This window comes from Gracilinanus agilis, chromosome 2, assembly GCF_016433145.1.
Source record: "Gracilinanus agilis isolate LMUSP501 chromosome 2, AgileGrace, whole genome shotgun sequence".
Lineage (NCBI taxonomy): Eukaryota > Metazoa > Chordata > Mammalia > Didelphimorphia > Didelphidae > Gracilinanus > Gracilinanus agilis.
The window spans coordinates 271,860,125-271,884,835 of NC_058131.1; the positions used below are offsets into that span (position 1 = coordinate 271,860,125).

At 41.4% G+C, this 24,711-nt stretch overlaps 1 protein-coding gene across 4 annotated transcripts in view; it reads left to right on the forward strand.

The window, feature by feature from the left end:
• KCNT1 (potassium sodium-activated channel subfamily T member 1) overlaps positions 1-24,711 on the forward strand; it is a 205,286-nt gene that overhangs the window by 54,734 nt on the left and 125,841 nt on the right. For 2 of the 4 annotated variants that reach the window (XM_044661253.1, XM_044661254.1), the window contains exon 1: positions 10,253-10,392. The exons of the other annotated variants lie outside the window; for them this stretch is intronic. In XM_044661253.1, the coding sequence (XP_044517188.1) occupies positions 10,253-10,392 (140 nt within the window). Of the gene's footprint in view, positions 1-10,252; positions 10,393-24,711 lie in introns of those variants that run through there. 4 annotated transcript variants of the gene reach the window in all.

Sequence of the window (24,711 nt, forward strand, 5' to 3'; positions counted from 1 at the left end):
GTTGAACTAGATTGGACTAGCAAGGTCTCTTCCAGTTCTAAATCTGTTCCTATTCAGTCATTTCAGATTCTTCAAGACCCCATTTGGAATTTTCATGGCAAAGATACTGAAATGGTTTGCCATTTGCTTCTCCAGCTCATTTTACAGATGAAGAAACTTGAAACAAATAGGGTGAAGGGATTTGCCCAAGGTCCCATAGCTAGTAAGTATTTGAGGTCATATTTGAACTTAGATTTTCCTGACTCTAAGTCCAAAGCTCTATTCCTTGGGCTACCCAACTGCCCTTCTCTAAATACGCACATACTCAGATCTTTGTTATTATTTGTTCCTTTGTCATTATTTCATCCAGACCTATGATTTTCCTGGACTCAGAAGCTCTATCCAGTGATGCAAATCAGCAACACCTCTATTAATATATAGTTTTAGCAGTACCTATCACACTCAGAGGTTAAGTGACTTATTCACAGTCTGTAGATGGCAGCTCCATTGTCACACATTACCCTTCATGATGCAAGCTAGAATGTGGGAAACAAGAAAAAGATACATACAAACAAGATATTATGGAAGTTTAAAATGGAGAGGACTGATTTCTGTCTGGGAAGGAGAGATTATAGATAGCTATTTAGAGAAGGCAATTTTTAAAAATTCTACATGCACTTGCCATAAAAATCCTCACATGACTTCTATCTACTAGGAGGACTTGACCAAATAAAATATTTCTGTTTCAAAGTCTATCTTCCCGCAGCATAAATTCTTCCTCCATGGGGAGACCTACAAGATGCATCTTTGACAGACCAACTTAGCCTAACCCTAACTCTGAGGCATTGACTTGCCCAGGGTCACACAACCAGTATTTCATTGGCAGATCTTGAACCCAGGTCAACCCACTCTTCATTATATCAGGCTACCTTTCCATTTCATAATTGGTATATATACCATTATTAGTTATAATATTAATAATAATATTCATTTACCTCATACTTTAAGGTCTATAAAATACTATATAGAATTAATCTTCCAATGATCCTCACAAAACCCTGTGAGGAAGGTACTTTATCCCCATTTTTACAAATGAAGAAATGAATGCCCAGGTTGAATGACTTAATCTAGTGACAGGAAGAATTCAAAGCCAGCTGTCTCCTAGTCCAAAATTCTTATCATTCCAAACCCTCTGCTCTCCAAACTTGAAAAAGTAGCTTCATATGTTTCATTTAATCCTTGTAACACCCCAGTATAGAATTAGTCAGGATTTTTCATCCACATTTTCCATCAAATGAACTAATATCCATTACAAGAAAATCCAGAAGGTCTTGTGTTAGGTGCTCAGTGAATGTTTAGGAATGAGGCAACTGAAGCTTAGGAAAAGGACATAACTCACTGAAGATATTACTCAGAAATGATAAGAACAGGATTTGAACCCAGGTCCAACAAAATCCAGGAAATCCTGTCATCAGTTGAGGAGAAAGAAGAATTGACCCTAAGGCAATGAGTCACCAGCAGTACTGACAACATGTGCAAGTAGTGGAGTAATGGTTACTCCCAAGCAAAGTCCTATTTCAAAGGGCCAGTCAAGGAGCTAGATTCTCTTAATGGGAGGCATTCTTCGGGAGGCAGTCTAATTCCCTCAATCACTAATTTTCCATTAATGTTCTGTTTGGCAATAAGAAACCTGTCTCTTTATTATAAACTGTGTTCTGTATTTAACCACTTGGGACATCTAAGGAGAAGCTTAGATTTCCTCCCTGGTGAGCTCAGATTCCAATCAGTGCTTATCCTATGCCTGGCCTGTGCCCAGTGCTTGGGGGAAGAATTGGGAGGGGGAGGAAAGTGAAGGAAGACAAGAGAAGGAGAAGACGCAGTGTTCATGCTCCTGGCACTCTCAGGCTGGTGAGCCTTGACGCTCACCCTTGATACAATCAGAGCACAACCAAGACAATAAAAATCAAGTGAGATATTGAGTGGTTTCGGCTGGACGTGTTCTAAAAGGTCAGAGAAGAGAGAGCTGTGGCCTGGACTGGTCAGAAAAGGGTTCATGGAGGAGGTGCATGGACTAGACCTTGAAAGAAAGAGTAGCATCTGAACAGGCAAGAGAAGAGGGCAGTAATTCAGTTCCAAGTAGGGTTTCAGTGTGAGCTTGGGGATGGGAATATACTGTGCTATGTGTGGTGGCTAGGAGAATTGTGGGAAACTATATGTACTTTAGAATCATACATCATAGATTTAGCTTTAAAAAGGACCTTAGCCACCCTTATTTCAGAGCTGAAGAATCTATGGCCCAGAGAGATAAGTAGTAAAGTCACCAGGATCCTCAGATTTTTTAAAATCCATTAATTTTCTTGCTCAGGTTAACAGCAAGATTATAGTGGTTGAACATTCTGAGATGATGAAGTAAATGTGACTATCCTAGACTATAGTTCCTAGTGCTCGTTCAGTCAGTAAGCATTTACTAAGCACCTACTATGTGCCAGGCACTATGATAACCTCCTTGTGTACAAAGAGAGGCAAAAGATAATCCTCACTCAAGGAACTCACAGTTTCCTGGGGGTGACAACATGAAAAATCATCAACAGAGGAAAGGCACTCACATTTAGGGGGAATTTTTAAAAGATTTCTCTGGGGACATCTAGGTAGAACAATGGATATAGTGCCAGGCCAAGAATCAAGAGAACCCCTGCATTCAAATTTGGGCTCAGATATTTCCTAGCTATGTGATCCTGGGTAAGTCATTTAACTCCAGTGGCCTAGCCCTTACTGCTCTTCAGTCTTAGGGAAGGAAAGAAAGAAAGAAAGAAAGAAAGAAAGAAAGAAAGAAAGAAGACAGGATTTTACCTGGGAACTGAAGAAAGTTAAAGAAGCCAGGAGATGAAGATGAGGAGGAAGCATGCTCCAGGAATGTGAAGTAGCCATCAAAAATGTCCAGAATCTGTAGATGAAATGTCCAGTGCATGGAACAGCAAGGAGGTAGCTGTCACTGGATCACAGGTTGCATGATAAGGCGAAAGGAAGAGACCAGGTTGCGAAGCTCTTTGATTGCCAAACTGAGGGTTTTTATATTTTATCCAGGAGATGATAAGGAGCCAGTAAAGTTAATTGAATAAGGGAGAGTGACATGGTTAGATTATATCCTTAGAAAGATTAATTTGACAACTGAATGGAGGATAAACAGAAGTGGGGAATTACTCAAGGTAGGGAGACCAACCAGCCAGCTCAACTGCAATAGCCCAGGAATGAGATGATAAGTATAGGAAAGAAGGGCACATATGCCCGCAGAACTACAAAGCTTAGGATAGTACTGAGAACGAATAGGGACTAATTTGTTGCCAACAACAATAAAATTGAGAGAAAATTTGTATAAAAATATAAATTGCATAAAGTTCACATTGTTTTTCACAATAAAGCAATTGGAAAAAGAAGTCAGAGACCATGATTTGGGATGATAACTATGAAGTTTAAAGGATTCATGAATGAAAAAGTTTGTATTAGCTGCTATATGCCAAGTATTGTGCTATGAACCAGATCTTATAGCTGGAAAAGATGTTAGATATCATCAAGCCCAAGTCCCTCATTTTACAGATGAGGAAAATGAAACAAACAAAGGTTGAGTAACTTGCCCAGAGTCATACCACTGTTAACTATATGAGGCAAGATTTGAACTCAGGTCCTCCTGACTCCAAGTCCAGAGCTCTCCCTGCTGTCCTGGGCCATTTCTCTTTGTACTATTCCACACTTCCTCTTTAAAAGATGCTGAGGTTGTGGTGGGTAGATGTCCTCACTATCCCCCCCCAAAACACTATGTACAAGACATCTACCACCTTTTCTTCATCTCATTCCCTCTACTATCTCTCCTCTCTACTTATCTGAATCCTCCCCTTTCTTCAATGACCATGAAGCTTTTCCTCAAGCAGCTCAGGCTAAAATAATCTATTTTTCTAATCTGTTTCTATAGACGTTTCCATCTGTACCTCTGATTTGGCACTAATCACACAGTTGTTCCATATGTCTCATCTTTCTCTTTCTCTGTCTGGCCTTCTCAACTAAACTATGTTACTATGGAGGGTAGCTTCTGTCTCTTACATCTGTGATTCACCATCATCTCTAAGCATGGGGCTAGATACACAGAAGACCTTATTGGTATATAAGCAGATGGATTAGTCAAGCCAAATCCACCTCTAGTATCTCAAAAAGAGAAGTTGCAAGCCTCCCTTCAAAATGATCATTTGGGGCACCTGCTCTTCATAGAAACTGAGGCAGTATGATGAAATAATTAGAATGGTGGACATGGGATCAGGGAAATCTGAGTACAAAGGTAAAAAAGCATGTGCAGAAAGAAAAATTCATGAGTCCCGCCACCCTCCAAAAAAAAAAAACAAAAACAGGGAAAGGCTTGTAAAAACTAAATATGGTTCTCAGAGTTAATGGCTGAATAAGGAAAGTAATTGAAGTGCTGTGATTTGAAAAATCATGAGTGAATAATAAAGTTTTATAGAAATTAAAATTTTACAAACTGTTTAAAACATGTAATTACTGACTGTTCAGAAACTACACAGATGGATCAAGACTGAATATGAACATGAGACCCTGGGCAAGTCATATCCTTTTGAGTCTCAGTTTGTTCATCGGTAGGGTACATGGGGTGTTCAGGAAGAACAAGCATCCCTGGTGTGAAGGTTTTCACACTTTTCAGGGCTGCTCATCCACCTTTGATATCCACCTGTCACCTAACTCTCACCTGTGGCTCCAAAAATCTGTAGCACACACAGGGATCATACCCTGGTAAAACCATTTGGGCAGATAGGCTAACCCATGTGACAGGTAGCCAATAGATCTCAAACCTATCAGTGAATTAGGAAAATGTCTACCCAAGCATGTGAAGACTCTCCCCAGCAGAACAGGTAAATGAGAAGAATTTTGTTCCATTGGCCATGAAGGTGATTGAAACAGGTGCTATGGAGTGCTTAGAACTCAACCCAACATTGAATGTACGAAGGTATGCCAAGGTCATCCACTGCATCCCAGGCCATCAAGAGTCATCCTGACTTTTGTCATGCCATTGGATAGTGATGACTGGATGCAAACTGATGAGTTTGTGCAATTCTGCCTCACTTGAATCCAATTCACGTGTGAGTCAAGACATCACCTCATGATGTCATTGGTCCTCAATGAAAACAAAGGATGAACAACAATACCTATAATTTTTTTCTAGCAGAATTTCTGTGAGGCTCTAAGAAGATAATGTATGTAAAGCACTTTGCATGCCTTGAACTGCTATATGTATAAGATATGAGTTATTGTTGTGGTAGTAGTTGGTATCATTATTATAAATTATGATGTAGAAAATAAGGAAAGAATGAGGAAGTGGTGGCAGTGGCCACAGCTGAGAATTCACCCAGCAGACATTGCCTTAATTGAGTTGGTGAGTTGTTTGCTTCAGGAAAGTAGCAGAAGCAGCTGGTGAGCAAGGGGCTTTGAAATATCTCTCTCTCTCAGAAAAGTGAGAACTAGCTGGCACTGGGCCAGGTCTTATAGAGATGTAGCATAGCCCAATCGTATCCTTTTCCAAGACTTCCATCTAATGCAAGCTTCTATCCAATCCTATTGACTTAGGAATCAATTTTTTGCTTGAAAACATTGTTGAGATTAATATCTGGGATCTAGTTAGAACCTACCCTGGGACAAACTCATCCCCAGGAGTCCCTGGTCTTCATGATTTTGGTCAGACCAGCAGGGAATTAGGCATTTACTAAGTACCTACTATGTGTCAGACATTCACTCTATTCTCACAAAATTCTGTGAGATACGTGCTATTATTATCCCTATTTTTTACAGTTGAGGAAACTGAGACCTAATAAAGAGGTTAAATGATTTGCTCAATGTCACACTGAGTCAGTGTCTAAGACAGAATTTGAACCTAACCACTGTCTCAAGAGGTATTGGGATTGGCAAAAAATAAGGAATGTAGTATTTTCCTGAGTACCCACTTCAAGAGAAAGACCCCAAACACAAGAAAATGAGTTTATATCTGGGGTTTTTCAAGTATACAGAGAGAAAGAGAGAGAGAGAGAGAGAGAGAGAGAGAGAGAGAGAGANCCTGGGACAAACTCATCCCCAGGAGTCCCTGGTCTTCATGATTTTGGTCAGACCAGCAGGGAATTAGGCATTTACTAAGTACCTACTATGTGTCAGACATTCACTCTATTCTCACAAAATTCTGTGAGATACGTGCTATTATTATCCCTATTTTTTACAGTTGAGGAAACTGAGACCTAATAAAGAGGTTAAATGATTTGCTCAATGTCACACTGAGTCAGTGTCTAAGACAGAATTTGAACCTAACCACTGTCTCAAGAGGTATTGGGATTGGCAAAAAATAAGGAATGTAGTATTTTCCTGAGTACCCACTTCAAGAGAAAGACCCCAAACACAAGAAAATGAGTTTATATCTGGGGTTTTTCAAGTATACAAAGAGAGAGAGAGAGAGAGAGAGAGAGAGAGAGAGAGAGAGAGAGAGAGAGAGAGAGAGAGAGAGAGAATATAAAAAATGGAAGGAGCTCTAGTTCATTGAACCAGGGGTTAACCTTTTTTTGTATTATGGATTCCTCAGACCATCTGGCAAAACCTATGGATTGCCTTTCAGAATAATATTTTTAAATGCATAAAATTAAGTACATGTAGTTACCAAGGAAACCAATTTCATTCAAATAATTCTCAAAAAATGCATATATTTTTTAATAAGTCCCAGGTAAAGAACCCTGGTCTAGACCTTGGTCGGTGGTGTCAAACTCAAATAGAAATGTACACTAACTCAGACATAAAGATCTCTATGAGATGCATAATAACTTAGTTTTTAAATATAACATTTTCTAATGTTTTAGAAAACATTATTTGTTTTGTTAAATGTTTCCCAATTACATTTTAATCTGGTTCCTCTGCATTCAGGAGCTCAGGTTGCATGTTTGACACCTCTGGTCTAGACCAACTCCATCATTTTATAAGTGAGGAAACTAAAGCTAAGGGAGGTTAAATGACTTCCCAACCTCAAACAGTTGGGACTTGAATTTAGTTCTCCCTTTTTCCATTGAGTGGTTTTTTACTACATTTTGGGAAGTTGTAAGGTCAGTACACATCCATGCCTGTCTCTCACAGATCCCAGCTTTCTCCTTCCATCCTTAGCCAAAGATCACTCCAATTCAGAACCCTGACACCTTATACAAACAACAATTTGAGAATGGTTCCCTCTCTACTTAGTAAGTTGGGAGAAGGGACAAGACTATTCCAGATATTCCAGATTTCTTGCCACAAAAGTGGCAACCCAGAGGCTTTCCTACACAGTCTTGGGCTAAAATAGCAGAGAGCTATATTTAATGTAATGCATTACCAAAGTTATGAAAACTCATTTATCTGAACAAGTTCTCAAATCCTTAGGTTTTCATGACTTTGGTAATGCATTACATTAAATATAGCTCTCTGCCAGTATTTGAACAGGATGTTCTTAAATCCTTAATTGGCCTTTCTGATCTCAGCTCTGGGGTTCTGTCCACTTCAGCACCATGTACTTGAATGCCACCTCCTCCATTAATAATCACTCCCCAGATGCTCTAATCCTCCATTGATTATGCTCTTGCACTGTTATGCTCCTACCTCTGATGCATTTAGGATACATTTATCATGCCACATTGGGTATTATAGTTATCTGTGTTTTTCAGGATTCTCCTTAAGTACAAGCTCCATAAGGTCAGGCACCAATGCCATAACTAAACTTTGTGGCTCTCTCAATATCTAGCACAGTATTTAACTCATGTTTGTCAACTCAATCAAGTCAAACAACAAACCTTTATTAGGTACTTAATATATGCCCAACACTGTGCTAAACACATTTTCTTTTTAATCAATAAGTGCGTAAATGACTTAATATTGTCAGTGACTCTTTCTGACAGGAAAAGTGCCTAGGAACAAGAACTGTAGAAGGTTGTGCTTGGAGAAATTGCTGGCATTTAAGAGTAGTGACTTGATGGATCATTTTCTGGGCAAGTGTGAATATGCTCAGTGAGCAGAGTAATTCCATCCCTTAGACCAGTGGTTCCCAAACTTTTTTGGCCTACCACCTCCTTTCCAGAAAAAATATTACTTAGCGCCCCCTGTCACATACTATCACCGCCCCCTTACAGTTATTCACGGCCCCCAAATGCACCTGTGGCCATCACCGCTTCCCTGGATCACTGCAGCACCCACCAGGGGGCGGTGGCACCCACTTTGGAAATCAATGCCTTAGACTAAAGAGAAGCTGTTCCCTGTTCACAAACCCTAGGGCTGAGTCATAATGAAAGGGTCCTAAACCTTTAGACAGCTGGGTTTAAAATGATCACCATCACTGTAGGCATGTCAAATGTTCCATGAGATGTGAAAAAAAGAACAGTGAACAGAAGAGTGTAAAACAAAAGTTGTATTGTAACCAAAGGCATTGTCATGAATTTTTTTTAGAGTCCTTAGGATTTCCCCTTATTTATCTCTGGCTTCCATCCCTAACCTGTACTGAAATCTGACCCAGGACAAATGGGGTAGGAGAAAAAGTTTGGAGTCATAATAGTTGGGTCAGGATCACATTTTGAATTAGGCTTCTTTAATGACATTGGGCAACCCACAACCCCCTTCTGGGTCTCAGTTTCCCTAATGGTCAAATATGGGGATGAGAAGCAATTATATAGCACCTACTGTGTTCCAGACACTGTCCTAAGTGTTTTTTACAAATATGATCTCATTTGTTCCTCACAAGAACTTTCTGAGATAGGTGCTATTATTATCCCATTTTATAGTTGAGGAAACTGAGGCAAAAAGAGGTTAAGTATTATCAACAGTCACACAACTAGTAAGTGTCTGGGGCTAGAGTTGAAGTCAGATCTGCCTGCACTCTATCTACTGCACCACCCAGTAACCTCCCAATTGGTCTCTACTTCTGTTATCCCACACAGATTGAACTCTAAAGAGAAAGCTGATAGATAGATAGACGGATAGATAGATAGATAGATAGATAGATAGATAGATAGATAGATAGATAGATAGATAGATAGATAGATGATAGATAGATAGATAGATAGATAGATATTCAAAACTTTACAAAGCACTTTACTTGCATTATTTGATCTTCAGAATATAATACTGCTGTGTGAGGTAGGTATTATTATACAGCATCATTATCCCTATTTTCTAGGTATAAAAAAGGAGACTGAAGAAGGTAAAGTGACTTATTCAGGATCAAAAACTAAGAGGTGTCAGAAGCAAGATTTGAAGCCAGAGCTTCTTGACTCAAGGTACAGTAGTCTATCCACTATGCCATGCTGCCTCTCAGCCCTTGCCCATCACATGTATTTTCCAAATGGCATTTGTTGGAAAGAGAGTCTAGGTGAGAGTGTCAGTGGTTCAGTGTAGCCCTTCCACACTCTTGGAGACATAGCTTTAGAGTTGTCATAGAGCCTCAGATCTTTAATATAACTTGGTTTAAGGAAAAAGCACTAACTTTCTGATCTCAGAGATCTGAGTTCTTATCTCAACTCTTCAGCTATATGACCTTGGGCATAATACTTCAGGTCTCTAGGATTCAGTTTCCCCATCTGTAAAATGAGGTGATGGACACACAGGATCCTTGGGATCCTATGTATTATGACTCATATTCAGAATTGCTATTGCTTACTCTCAAGGGTCTTGATTCTCACCCTGATCTAGACCTGCGGTGGGGACAGCCACAGAGGGGGCTGGGTTCTAAGACAGCTTAATCACCAGCACTCTGAGACTCTGAGACTCTGCTATCTGTGTGACCTTGAGCAAGGAAACCACTTGGCCCTCTGGCCTCAGCTTCCTGATATGTGAAATGAAGGGAGAGGACTAAAGAATGTGCTGGGTACCTTCTAGGTCTAAAATCCTAGGATGCTGTGATCCCTGGGAAGAGAAACGTTCAACATGGAGTCATCTGAGGACAGCTCTGGAAAAAGCCGAGTCTGATTTCCATGAAAAATAAGGATGCTTCAGGAGACGATATTCTGCCGTTTCATATTCATCATAGCGCATCTTTGGATTTTCCCTCCATCCCTCCCTCCCTTCTGGAAGTACCCCCCAGGGACAGACAGGGCTGTTCCAATGCCTGGCAGAGTGAAGGGAGGGAGCCAGTTACAGCGTGGTATGCACCAGCAGCCCTGAGCTGCACGCAGCAGTGCCCCTCCCTCCGCAGGAGAGTTGGGGAGGGATAAAAGAGCCAGGCAGGATGGCGCGGTCGAAGCTGAAGAATTCCCCATCAGAGAGCAAGGCTGGCCAGGCAGCCACCCCGGGAGAGGAGCCCTACGGGGTCAGCCCCCTGCTGCCAGCTCACAGGATGGGCTCCCAGGGCAGTGACATCTGCCAGAGGTATTGCTGAGTGGGCAATCGGGATGGAGGGGGCTGAGGGAGGTCAGGAAGCCCAGCGGGTGGGAGGAAGAAAGGGGGTCCTCTCAGAACTGGTAAAAACCAGCGGGATGAAAATCCTACATGGTGAGCCTACGAGTCAGATGCTGAAGGGACCGGTTTGTCAGGGGGTGGTACGAGCCAGTCTTGGGGGAAGACGGGACAGAACCATCCAGGGAGGAGACCCTCGGGAATGGGCCATTTCATCCTTACCTCAGCACACAGATAAACCCAGTGTCCCACCTGAAGGAAGCATCTAAGAGAAGGGGAAAAGGAGAAGCCCCAGCCAGGTACAGTGGGGGCTGTAGAGATACACTTCCTGTTGCCTCCTATGGGCTTCTGGGGCCACTTCCCTCCCCACCTCCCCACTTTTAGGGCCCTAGCTTCCCCCTTAACTCCCCATCTCTCTGTGCCAGAGGAGCATGGGGCTTTGAGGGCTGATACTAGCCCATCCCATGCAAATTAGTCACCGTGGGAAGAAGCTTTTGCATGGAAGATGCCAGACAATTGCACTGGGGATGGGGGGTGGAGGTTAACCCTTACTTGCTTTCCAGGAAGATTCTAAGGGGATTGTGTGCAGGTGGAGGGGAAGATGGACTAGGTTTTCCCTATCAGCCTTAGGTCCCTTTCTACAGACTAGGCTGTTACCAAATCCTTGGGAACAGTTCCTAAACTACTCTAGATAATAATTCCTTATTTGTATGCTTTCACTCACCTCCATTCTGTGATCTGAGCCTGACAATGGCCCTGAGAAGGAGGCAGAGCAGTGACTGTTATGCCTATTTTACAGAAGAAGGAACTGAGGTTTCAAGAGAGGAAGTGACTTCACTGCAATGCATGCGTTGCTTAGGAGGCTAGTAGATGCATTACTCTAGGGAAGTGTCTAAGGAAGTGGCCCAGGGCAGGTTCAGAGTTGACTAGAGGCTGAATTGGTGCCTCTAAGCTAACACTGAGCACATGTGACAGATTCAGGATATTGGGGAGAGGGGAGGAGCAGCTGCCAAGGGAGTCATTAGCAGCAAAACAATCTACATGAAAAGCTCAGCCTGTCAGGTCAGCTTTGCAGGAGGATACCTTTCCCTGACAGGCAGTGGCGGTCCGCTGACACTCGGGAGTCCTTTTCATTTTCCTAAACTCTCTCATACCCAGTATTTCACTAGAACTCCCAGATGCCTTGTGGGATACATTTGTACAATTTTATAATTTATAAGATGTTTTGCAGGCTATCAAGCATTTTGAATCTATTCTCTCACTTGATACTCATAACTCTTTGGAAAGGGTAGGCAGGTCAGGGACAATTATCACCATTTTGCAGACAAGGAAACTGAGACCAGAGAGTGAGATGAATTGCTCAAACTTGCATAATAGATGGGTTCTAAAGCCCAGGTCTCCTGGTTCTCATCCCTGGGCTCTCTTTTGGGCACTTCACTGCCTCCCTTACATCAACTGCGCCTTCTCCCTGTTCTCTTCCTCTCCTGCTGAGCCACTGACACAGACCCTTCAGGAAGATGGCACAGGCATCAGACCATCTCCGGATGCCAGGACTTGTCCAAACCCCCCTCAGGAAGGAGGTCAATGTCCTTTCACAGCTCTGGAAGTTAGAAAGAGAGATGGAGATTCATTACTGCCTCTCCCACAGAGGCCAGGAAGCCAATTTATGCCTAAAGCAGATGGCATCACTGAGGGTAGTATAGCAAACCAGGGTATCCTGCTGGTCTCCCTTTCCCAACCTATATGATCCTAATGTCCCCTTGTATTACAACAGGACTCTCTACCACTTCTCAAATCTCTACAACACTTCTCTGATCTATTATCTCATTTGATCCTCACAGCTGCTCAGAGAGGAAGCCACACAAGAAATTGTGTTCCTGTGGGGCAGATGAAACCAAGGCTCAGAAAGGTTAAGTAACTGGCCTTGGACGGCACAGTAGATGGTTAGTGGTAAAGGCAGAATTTCCTTCTCAAACACCCTACCTATGCCTGGACTCTTAGATTCCATTCTTTAAATGCTACTTCAAGAATGAAATGGAATTCTCAGATTACCAAGCAGCAGCCAAAGGGCCTTCAGAAGAATTAGGATCCAATTCCCTATAGCACAATGAGGTGGAACAGACAGTGGCCTGTCAGGAGACTTGGGTTCAAATCCTAGTTCTGATCATTTTGAGCAAAAATCATTATTTGTCTCCCAGGGTTTTTGTGAAGATATTTTTTAAACCTTAAAGTGTCATATAAATGTAAGGAACTCAGTTCCTATGGTTCTGCTTCTACAGAGGTGAGATAGTACTTGTAAAGTGCTACTTAGCACAGTGCCTGGCACATGCAAGATGCAATAAAACTCTTTCTTATTCCTTCTCTACCATTAGGGCCATTTTTGTAGCTCCCAAGGACTTCTCTCCAGCACAATAATAGAGAAAGCAGGCTGCAGGGCCAAAAGGAGAACTTGCCATGTGAGGACCCATCTCACCTCTTAGAGGAATCATTTCCTGACTCCTCTTTAGTCCATTCCCTTTATTCCCATCATTTACTCTCTAACGGGAGCTGAAGTGAATACCTACTGGTGTTTTCTGTTCATGCCTGTGCATGAATCTTCTATTAAAGAAATTGTAGGAATAGTTCTAGGATATACGAAACTGAGGAAGAATATTCTTCAGCTAGGTCCCCAGCATTTCCAAATGGGCAGTGCCCTGATGTGATCGTGGCCCTATATTTAAGAGTCTTTGCTAGCAGTTTTAGCAATTAGAGAAGAAAAGGAAATTGAGGGATTAAATTAGGCAATGAAGAAACTAAACTATCACTCTTTACAGATGATATGATGGTATACTTAGAGAATTTGAGAACATTAACTAAAAAGCTAGTGGAAATAATTAAAGAGTCTTATCAAGGTAGCTAGGTGGAAACTTTCTAACTGTGTGACTGTAGGCAGGTCACTTAACCCCAGTTGCCTAGACATTACCTCTCTTCTGCCTTGGAACCAATACTTAGGATTGATTCTAAGATGGAAGTAATGAGTTTAAAAAAAAAAGAAAAAGAAAAAGGTCTTATTTCCTAAGACTTTGAGATCCAGGAGAGTGATGGCCATGTTTTCTCCTTCAATGGATGATAGTAATAATAGCTATCAATTAAATAGTACTTTAAGATTGCAAAGTAGTTCAATATCACATTTGATCCTCACAACAGCCCTAGGAATTTGGTGTTAATAGTATTCAAACTTTACAGATTGGGCAGCTGAGGCAGGCAGAGATTAAATATCCAGGATCTGTGTCTGTGATTCCATTAATGTGGATACTCTCTTCACTGATGCAGATTTGATAGAAGTACAGTGAGTTGATATAGTCAAAAACATTGCCTGGTGACCATCCTTCTCATGGTGAATGTCTCAGTTGTTTGTTTAGTCATTTCAACTGTGTATAACTCTTCATGACCCACTATGGAGTTTTCTTAGCAAAGATATTGGAATGGTTCACCATTTCCTCCTCTAGATCATTTTACAGATGAAGACCTGAAGCAAAGAGAGTTAAGTGACTTGTCCAGGGTCACTCAGCTAATGTCTAGTTCCAGATTTGAACTCAGAAAGATGAGTCTTCCTGACTCTAGATCCTGAGCTTTAACCATTGTGCCACCTAACTGTGCCAAATGTCTTATATCTTACAAAAGGTCCTCAGGTGGCAGGCACAGTCAGTGGTCAGTCTTGCACTTAAACCTCTCCAGCCTGGAAGGATCAACTTGGGCCACCACACTAACCTAGCTATGATGAACAATAGCTACATGCCACAATGGAAGAATTTTAGGGAAGTTTTGAGAACTTGCAAATGATCTGTTATTCAATTCACTATGTGGAAGGTGGAAGGTCTTTCCCCCAACACTAATAACAGCAAGTCCATGACTGAGTTCATGACTCAGTAGGTAAGTCCTAGGGAAGATACCAAAGGTAAATAGGGGCTAAATGCCATGCCTAGTAAGTGTCAAAAGTAGGATTTGAACGTGGGTCTTCCTAACTCCAAGATCTGCTGCTCCCTCTATAGATTGGGAAAACTAAAAAGGAAAAACTGTTCTAAACCCAAAAAAAGAAACATCTTTTGCATTTGAAGAACACATCTAGAGAATACAGTTAGATTACAAACCCCCTCAGCATAGGGAAGAAGATATTTTTCATGTTTGTGTCCCCAATACTTAGTACACTTCCTTTCATAGTATAGTAATTGATCAGTGATTATTGAATGAAACTGAATTTATTCTGCATAGTCAAGGATGTGGTAGGTTCCAATTCCATATCACTTGGGCTGGGCTTAGTTGAAGATTTATAATTGATGTGGCATTTGAGCTGGGCCTTAAAGAGTGAGTAGGATTTTATTAGAAGAGGATGAATATTCAAATCTGGCCTCAAACACTTCTGAGCTCTGTGACCCTGGGCAAATCACTCACCCTAGCCCTTAACCATTCTTCTGCCTTGGAACTAATACTTACTATCTATTCTAAGACCCAAGGAAAGGGTTTAAAAACAGAATAGGATGAATAGCAAAAATGTGAAGGTAAGAATTAACTTAATTAGGGTAGCTAGACAGCACAGGGGATAAAGTGCTGGGTCTGGAGTCAGGAAGAGTCATCTTCCTAAATTTGAATCTGACCTCAGGCACTTACTAGCTGTGTAACCCTAGCCAAGTCACTTAATCATGTTTGCCTCAGTTTCATCAAAGTGAGTTGAAGAATAAATTGGCAAACCACTCCAGTACCTTTGGCTAGAAAACTGTCCCAAAGAGTCAGATACCACTGAAAACAACTGAACAACAACAAAAAGGAATGTACTTAGCATGGGGTGGTGGGGTGGGGAGGCAGATAAGTGGAAAAGAGACCAGCTTCCTGGAATAGAAAGCATTTATTAGAGAGAACATTGGTTGGATTGGAGATGTTTGGATATGAAAAGGGTTTAGTTGGGGGGGGGGCGGTGTTGACAGTAATTAAATGGTAGTCTAAGTAATTCAAATGATTCAGTGAGCATGATGTGTGATGATGTGATGCATTGATGGTTCTTGGCCAAGGGAAGTGCTGTGATGAAAGAAAGTTATGGGAAGAAGAGGCTGATGAAAGTATGCAAGGGGTGGGACTGAAGGATCAAGGCAGGAAAGCTGATCAGGAAGCCATTTAATGTTCCATTTGTCCTTAGAGAAAGGAGGTAACCAGAGTGAAAACAGGGAGGCCATGTTCCACCTGAATGAGGGGATAATTCCAGAGATGAAAGCCTGGGTTTCTGGATATTGTGAATGCCTTCTGTTGCTGCCTCAGCCCTGCTCTCCAAATTCCAAATGACTTGGCAGCATGATTTTCTACTCCTTAAGAGGCAAGGCAGACCTCTACCAATGCCACATAGGTGACCCAAACTCAGCTGCTCCAATTAGAGAGTGAAACTTCTCACAGCTAGCTGCTGCCTACCATTTTGGGAATTTCTGGGAAAACCAAATAGCCTGGGGAACTGGAGAAGAATATATATTTTGCCTCCTGTAAACTGCTGCAAAGCCCCAAAATATCCAAATTCTGTGGTCTTCATTTTGTTGTTCAGTCATTTCAGGCTTCATTAGGACATAATGTATAACTCCCTCTAGTGTTTGGGCTAAGTTCTGTGTAATTAGAATTTTCTCCCCAGAACTCTTTCCCAGCTTCCCATTTTCCTTCTCACCTTATGTGCCAACATAGGAAAGATATATTTTGGTGTAGCCCCACCTCTCACTCTCTGCTCCTGGGAAGGCGGTGTGTGGAAGTTGGAGGAGAGCCAGACAAGAGAATTTTGCCCACGTGTTTTTACTCAGAGTTTTTTTTTTATTTTTGTTCTTTTATTTCTTCTACTTCAAGTGATTACTAATAAATCTTATAAAATATAATACTTGGAGTTATTGATGCTAATTTAAATCTTACAGTTCACAGAGACAGAGCAGTACATGGTGAGATCATCAGAGACTCATAGGCCAAAGATTTTAACAACAGCATTTAAATTTATTTGCTACTCCTCTAGGTTCAAAATAAAAACTTGCTCTGGCTACTCCAGAACCCACAATGATCCTTTGCTCCTTTGAACTTACGCAGTTGAGGTTCATAGAATGTTAGAGTTAAAAGGAATTTTGGGAATTCTCTAGTCTATTACCTTCTTTTTTATATATGTAGAAATCGGTGCCCCCAAGAAGAAAAATAACTTGCCCATGGGCATATAACCTGTTAGTAACAGAATCTGGACTAGAATTCAGGCCTCCTAAGCTCTTTTTACTACATTTATTACTTCACCAGACACACACTAACTCACAAAAGTCCACTATTGTTTTCTAATTAATTTAATTCCATCATTTATTAAACACCAACTATTGTAAATGGTACTTTGCTAGATTCTATGACTATAAATGAGACATTTGTGAATTGCCTCTTAAGCCTTCAAGTGCCATTTAAATGGAGGTTATTGTTATTACCTCAAAGCTTTGAAGTAAAACATAATCTCTGACTTCAAGGAGCTTACAAATGTGAGAGAAAGGGTCAGTCTTCTTCTGTGGACTCTTCTCTCCCAAATCAAATTGAGATCAAGGACTATATCTCTTTTGTTGCCTCACTCATAGTGAAACTTATTGTAGAAATTCCAAAAGATAGTATGTGGGGGGGAAAAGAAGATAGTAGCACCTTGGGAGGCCAAGGGAGGAAGATACTTGGAGTTACCTAGAACCCTTGGGATCCATTCAGTAACCACATGTAAATAGCTGCCTATTCCTTAACCAGTTGGGCGGGCTCTGGAAAAGATGAGCCGCCGCCACCAGGCATCTGGTGAGAGTCAAATAAGAAGGCAGCTCTTTGAAATCTGCTTCATATTGCCATAGTTAATCTCTCCTGAAAGAGACAGGATGGTCTTCTCAAAAAGCCTGGCATGATGAAAAGAGCCATAGAGAGGGAACTGGACACCTAAGTCCAAGTACCAGCTCTGCCACTAAGTAATTATGTGACTCTGAACGAATCACCTCTTGGAGCCTCAATTAGCTCATGGGAGATAGGGATAACTTGCCTAAGGTTCCAGGGCTATTGTGTGACCCAAGTGAATATGCTGTAAAATGCCCCATACAAGAGTGAGGGCTTACTGTTGTTATTATTAACTTGACACTGACCAGCCGAGTGAGCGTGATGCCATGAAGAGTACAGATTCCTTTGGAGTCTAGTCCTGGCTCTGCCACAAAATCACTTTGGGAATATTCACAGATCATATAATTCGTGGCTGTGGTTTCCACATCGATGAAATGGGGGGTTTAATACCTGTCCTGCTGCTTCTTACAGTTGTTATCCAGATTAAATGAGTTTAAAGATATCTCAGAACCACAAAATATTAGTTTAAGGTGACCTCAGTAGCCATTTATTCCACTTCAAGAAGTATATTTATTGTTGTTCAGTCATTCAAACTCTTTGTGACGCCATGGACCATAGCTAACCATGGGGTTTTCTCAGCAAAGATACGGGAATGGTTTGCCATTTCTTTCTACAGTGGTTCCAGCTGATCCTTTTGTCAGGTAATCAGAGGTTAAGTGACTTGTCCAGAATCACACAGCTAGGAAGAATCTAAGACCTCAGATCGTCCTGACTCCAGGCCCAGCACTCTATCCACTGAAAAACGTAGCTGCCTCCTAGGCATACAGAGAGTTAAATTATTTGCCCAAGGTCACACAGCTAGTAATGTCCGAGGCTGGATTTGAACTTGGACTTTTCTGACTGCAGACTCAGTACTCTTAGCCACAGTTACTTCTACGAGAAATATATGTTGGTGTACAAATATGAGAGGTTCTCATACAGCATTACCCCACCATTTCAATCTAGAGAGGTCATCCCTTGCTCATGCCCCTAAGACTAGTCATAATTTATTCTAGGAGAAGAATGTTAGTGTCATTCATCTTATCGAATCACCAAATAACAGAGCTTAAGGACCATAGAATGCCAGATTTGGAACAAGAGGGTCTAGGCTGACATCTGGCTCTTCTGCTTAATACCCGTGTCCCCTTTGGGTAGTCACATCACATTGATGGGTCTCAGTTTCCTCATATTTAAAGTCATAGGGGAGAAGGTTCAATGAGATATCTCTGAAGTCCTCTCCCACTCTAAGTCTATGATCCTTTGAACTTGGTTCAGTCATTTTACTTTTTAGGTGGGGAAACTGAGATTCAGGACTTTTCACAGCCCCATAGGAAGAATCACAAATAATTATGAGAACTGACACTTCACATTCTAAGAGGAGAAACAAGTAGGGGTAGCACCTAGAGTCAGGAGGGGTAGAATCTAGTTTGGAAGGACACACATTACTGGGGTCAATAGAAATAAAGATCTTCATTAAAAGTAGATTACATAGGGAATGCTATACATGGCTCAGTAGATAGAGAGCCAGGCCTGGAGTTGGGAGATCCTGGGTTCAATTATGGCCTCAGATACATCCTAGCTGTGTGACCCTGGGCAAGTCACTTAACCCCCATTGCCTAGCCCTTACCACTCTTCTGTCTTGGAACCGATAATTAGTATGGATTCCAAGAGAGAAGGTAAGGGATTTAAACATTTTAATTAAATTTTAAAAGTAGATTACAAGGGGGCAGCTAGGTGGCTAAATAATTTCAGAGCCAGACCTGGAGAGAGGAGGTCCTGGGTTCAAATTCAATCTCAGACATTTCTTACCTATGTGACCACAGGCAAGTCACTTAACCCCTATTGCCTAGCCCTTACCGCTATTCCACTATTGATTCTAAGACAAAAAGCAGGGGTTTAAAATAAACAAACAAGAAGTGGATTATTAACACGTCTTTGTTGTGGACATTTGTTTTTATCTGGCCTGGAAGGAGGCAGATGTTTCTTCTCTCTCAGAAAGTGTCCTTTCCATCCCATACGCCTCTGACCATGACCCATTAGTCCAGTGAAGGAAAGCAGAGCTGTGTGAGAGGAGAGCCAGGCAATATTTACAGAACCCAAAGCACTTTGTCTTGAATTCATTCCCTGTGTACTTTGAAAGTCACCTCCTCAGCATTGCATGTGGCAAGAGGTTAATAGGGGCTAAAGGCTGAAAAGCTCTAAGCCTTTGAGCTACAGGCTAGTCATTCATCCATAGCAGAGGGAGCGAAGTCATTAACACTTTGTTGCTTTCTGTTCCTTTGAGATTTCTTGTCTCAGGATCCTTCTTTTCTTATTCTCTGAGACATAATCCCACATACCAATCTATATCTATTTTTGGAGACAGCCTGTGTGCCCAATTCTGTGCCCAGCACCTGGGAGTTTCTTATATTTACTTTTTTTCCTTCTATCTCTAAGGATAAAAATCAAGGCAATTTTTACATGAGAGATTTTTGCCCTGTCCCACTTTTCCTATACCATAGATCCCCGTTGATCTGAGAGAAGGGCAGCTGGCACAATGGGAAGAGCCTTGCACTAGGGTCCCAGAATCCTAGGGTTTAGGTCCAGAGGCAGTGTGGTACAGTGGAAAGAATGCTAGATTTAGATTATCAAGCTCATGGGTTCTAGTCCTGATACTTCAGTCAGACTCTCCCCACCTATGTGACTTTGGGAAAATTCACTTTAACTTTTCTCAGTGTTAGTTTCCTGATCTCTAAAATGGGAGGCCTGGACTAGATAGCCTCTAAAGACCCATTCAGCTCTCACCTCACAATCTATAATCTTATGAACCCATAATCTGTGCTTCTTAGCTTTACCACTAACTAGTTGTGCTATCAGAGACAAGTTATTTCATTAACCATTGGCAACTTGAAGGGATTCGATACTCTCAGACACCGGCTCCAGCTCAGACATGCTAAACTGAAGTTATACCAGAAATTGAGACAACCAAAGATTTACTGTGTAGCAGTGGTAGGATGTGGTTGTTGCATTGAGTTTATGTGTGGTTATTAATAGGCCAAAGACACTTTCTGAAGGAAAAAGGCTTGAATCAGGTGGGTAAGTATAGAAGAGAGGCATGTTTTGAACTTCAAAAAAAAAAGTCTTTATCTCAATTTGCCCCTATGAGAAAACTACAAAAAAGTTAAGCTATTGTGTGGGTTTAAAACCCTAAACATTATCTCATTTTTGGGTGGTTTCGATTCTCATGCTATAAAACCACTTTTCCCAAGAGAGAACATTTCCTTTTGAGGTTAAATGAATTTCACATTTAATCGAGTACATGTCAACAGCATATTCAAACTGTTGGAAGGGAGAAGACTTCAAAGAAGGGAAGGATTGTCATCACAACCATCAGATATGTAAAAAAAAGGGCTGTCATTGGGAAGAGGGAGTAGAATTGGAGAGATACAGAAAGGCAAAGCTAGAGAGCAATTCAATAGTATGTAGGCCTCTGTTTCCCAGACTACATCCTAAATAAGCCCAATGATCTGTCCAGCATGAGCAGGGATTGTGTGACGCCAGCAATATTGTCCCCTGTGACATTTTAAGTTTTATGGAGGTTTGCTTTTTATATTACAAACATTTACAGATCACTCCACAAGAGATGTCTTGTAACAAAATAAAATAACAAAGCAGAAATAGCAGTAGTTATTTCATATGAAAGTGCATGTAACATTCCACATTTGTTCTTTTTAATTAACATAAACCTAATTTCTCTCCTACCCCTACCACAGGGGAGGGAAATTTCTTGTAACAAATGTAGTCAAGCAAAGCAGCCCTCTAACTTATCAGCATTTCAAAAATACTTACTCTATGCAATAAATAGCTTTCAGTATGAAAATAGATTTGACTTCTTCTTTCCTGATCTAAAATTTGCACTGCCTCACCCTTATTTTGGGGGTTTTTCCAGACCACCCACAATGACTAGCATTTATGGTTTCCACCAATATATTTTAATCCTAAAAGTGTTCTGTGGCTCAATTTGTTTTAGAAACACTTATCTAGTCCAGCCTCCTCTTCCTTTTATGGATGAGAAAACTGAGACTCCCAGCTCAGCTAAGATTCTCACAATTGTGGATGATCGATCACAAGGGTACCAGCAAAGAGTGTGGGGATGATGGCTCACAACAGCCCATCCCAAATGGAGACATTGTTCAAACTACATTCTCTACTGATGATTGATCAGAAAGAGAATCCTCTTTGGATATCAAAACCATAGATAGTCGAAAACTCAAATCCTAACATGTAAAGGTCCAATTCTGAATTTTATATACATTGGGGGAGGAGGGAAAAATACCCCAATTTGGGTTGTCAGAGGAAGCAGTAAAAAGTCATTAGCAAACAAATCTCCTCCATGTAGAGCTGGTGACCTTTGTCCCCCTGCTTCTTCTGACTCCACAGCAGTGAAAATCAATGTCATAGTTCCATTCCACCTGTCTTCCATGACCAGCCTAGGAATCCCAAAGCGCATAATAGCAGGATCATAAAGCTGGGTTGGGAATTCAGGAAGGGACCAGGCATCAGGCAGAATTGGCAAGGCTATGGTCACAAACCTCTGTGGCTCACAGTCTCTCTCTTATACTCAGCTCAAGACTGAGTTCAAGGCACAAGACCCCTGGGCCACATATAAGTCCACAACTGGGCCAAGAGAAAGGTAGAAAGACATAGGGCAAGAAAGCAGGACCTTTGACGGTTAACTGCATTTTTGTTTCATTGTTCAGTCGTGTCTGACTCTTCATGACCCCTTTTGGAGTTTCCTTGGCAAAGATACGGCAGCGGTTTGCCATTTTCTTCTTCAACTCATTTTATAGATGAGGAAACTGAGGCAAATAGGGTTAAACGACTTGCCCAGGGTCTTACAGCTAGTGTCTGAGCCCAGATTTGAACTGGGTCTTCTTGACTCCATTCTACTTACTGTGCCTCCTAGCTGACCTAAAACTGCCTAGAAATGAGGAAAAGGCACAGGATTTGGAGTTAGAAGACCTGGCTTCCTATTCTGCCTCTGTCGCTTACTATCTGTATGACCTTGGCAAAATCATTTGATCTCTGGGCTTTCACTTTCTCATCTATAGAATGAAAAAGTTGGACTAGAGAGCCTCTAAACTCCCTTCTTAGGATCCTTCGCCCTTCTATACATGCAGAAAAGCCGCTGTTACTAAAGGGCATGAGTGTCTCCTGTATAAGTTAACTTGGGATTTCCTAGTCTTTGCCTGCATGACACTGGCTAATGTCAGTGTCTGATGCTAAGTTTCGCCCACTCATGTAGGCAGGAGCCCAAGAAACATGACTGTGAAGTTGGAAACCCTGCTGGCTCTGGCAGAGGGAGAGAACAGGAGGGAAGCTGGGGAGTGACTAGTTACTATATACTGGTTACCTTCACGACTCAGAATATAGTGTCATGTGATAATTGGGTTAGCTCCTGTAGAGACATATAATATTATCTTCTACTTCGGCATAAATCACAGAAACAGGATGCAAGCCCCTTTCCATTCCAAGGGAGAATTATTAGGCTGGAGGCCTGAGAGGGAAAGTGGAACTCCCTGAAGGGAAGGAGTATATCTTGATTATTACTTGTGTAAAATGATTATTCCTACATATTGGGTGGGTTTGTGCATTATGAGCTAGTAGTTTTAAGGAGATCAAATGAGATAATATTTGTAAAGACAACTTAGCACAGTGCCTGGCACATTTGACATTGTTCAGTTTCAGATTCTTTGCAGCCCCATTTAGGATTTTCTTGACAAAGACACTGGAGTAGTTTACTATTTCCTTCTCCAGCACATTTTACAGATGAGGAACTGAGGCAAAGAGGGTTAAGTGACTTGTCCAGAGTTACACAGCTAATAAGTGTCTGAGGTTAGATTTGAACTCATGAAGATGAGTCTTTCTGATTTCTATCCCAGTGTTCTAGCCACTACACCACCTAGATACCTGGCACTTATTAGGCAGTATATACTTATTCCCTTCTCTTTCCCTCTGTTGTTTGTACATTCCCAATAGAATGAAATTGACTCTCTTATATATGTCCAAAATTGTTGGCCTGAGTGTGTTCATGGGACGTGAGGTCCTTTTACCCCAAACCTCAACATTATGTTCTGAGGTTCCCAGGGAAACTGATGTGGAAGCAAAATGAGCCAAAGGGAACCTTTTAGAGAAATCCCCAAGATTGAACTCCCTTCATGTAAGCCCAAAACAGCCTCTGAGAGCAATGAAATTGGCTCTTCCATCCATCTTTAAGCCTTCTGGGCAATATGGGGAGGGGCAGGGAGAACTGCATTTCAGAAGTGAAAAAGGTTGTAGCAATTTGGAAATAATGACCAACAACAAGTCATTTCATCTCTCTTTATCCTCACTTTCCCATCATTCAAGGCTGTTGTGAGGAACCAATGAAATGTCTGTCAGACATCTCACTCAGAGCCTCTACTTTTTCAGCTCTTTCTAATTTTTCAGTCCTTTGGCATCTTCCCACTATAATACTATTATTTGCCCAAAAGTCACGATCTTGTATCTGTTAGGTCCAATGACCTTTTCTCAATTTGTAGCAATCCTAATCTTTCTGCATCTTTCAATGCCAACAACCATTTTTCCTCTTAGATATTTTCTTTGCTCTGTTTCCCTTAGCACAGTTTTCCCCAGTTTTTCCTAGTTCTCCACCTACCTATCTGTTTCACTTCATCCTCCTTTGCTGATCTATATGCCATCTCCTAAGAGTACATCCACCAGGATTCTGTCTGTGATATCCCTTGGTAATTTTACTAGCTCCCAGGGGCTCTATTATCACCTCTATGAAAATGACTTTCAAATGTATATATCTAGCACTAAGCTCCTTCTGAAGTTCAGTTCCCCATCACCAAATGCCTTCTGGACATTTTCACCTGAGTGTGCCACTGGCATTTCAAATGCCATATGTCCAAAACAGAACTCATTAGCTCCCCCACTAAAATTACTTCTCTTCTAAATGTCCCTGCTTCTTTCAGGACACTACCATGCTCCCTCTAGCTTTGGAGTCATCCTTAACTCTTCCCTCTCTGGCCCCATATCCAGTAAATTACCACATCTTGTTAAAAAGAAGCATTGTGGGTACAGACCCAGGTTACCGCTACAGCCTTTGTGTCCTGGGGCAAATCTTTGGACCTCATTTCCTCATTTATAAAATGAAAAAGTCAGATTAGATAGATGTCAGGCTTTCTTCCAGCTCCTTATCTGCATCTTCTGAACCTACTTCCAAACATCTTCTATGTCTAATGATCATCTCCACTCATACAACCCCCACTTTAGTTTAGATCTTCATTCTCTCTCACTTGACTGTCATCATAGCCTCTTAATTAGTCTTCCTACTACTTCCATGCTCAAACATCTGCAGTGGCTCCCTATTTCCGCTAGAATAAAATATAAACTACA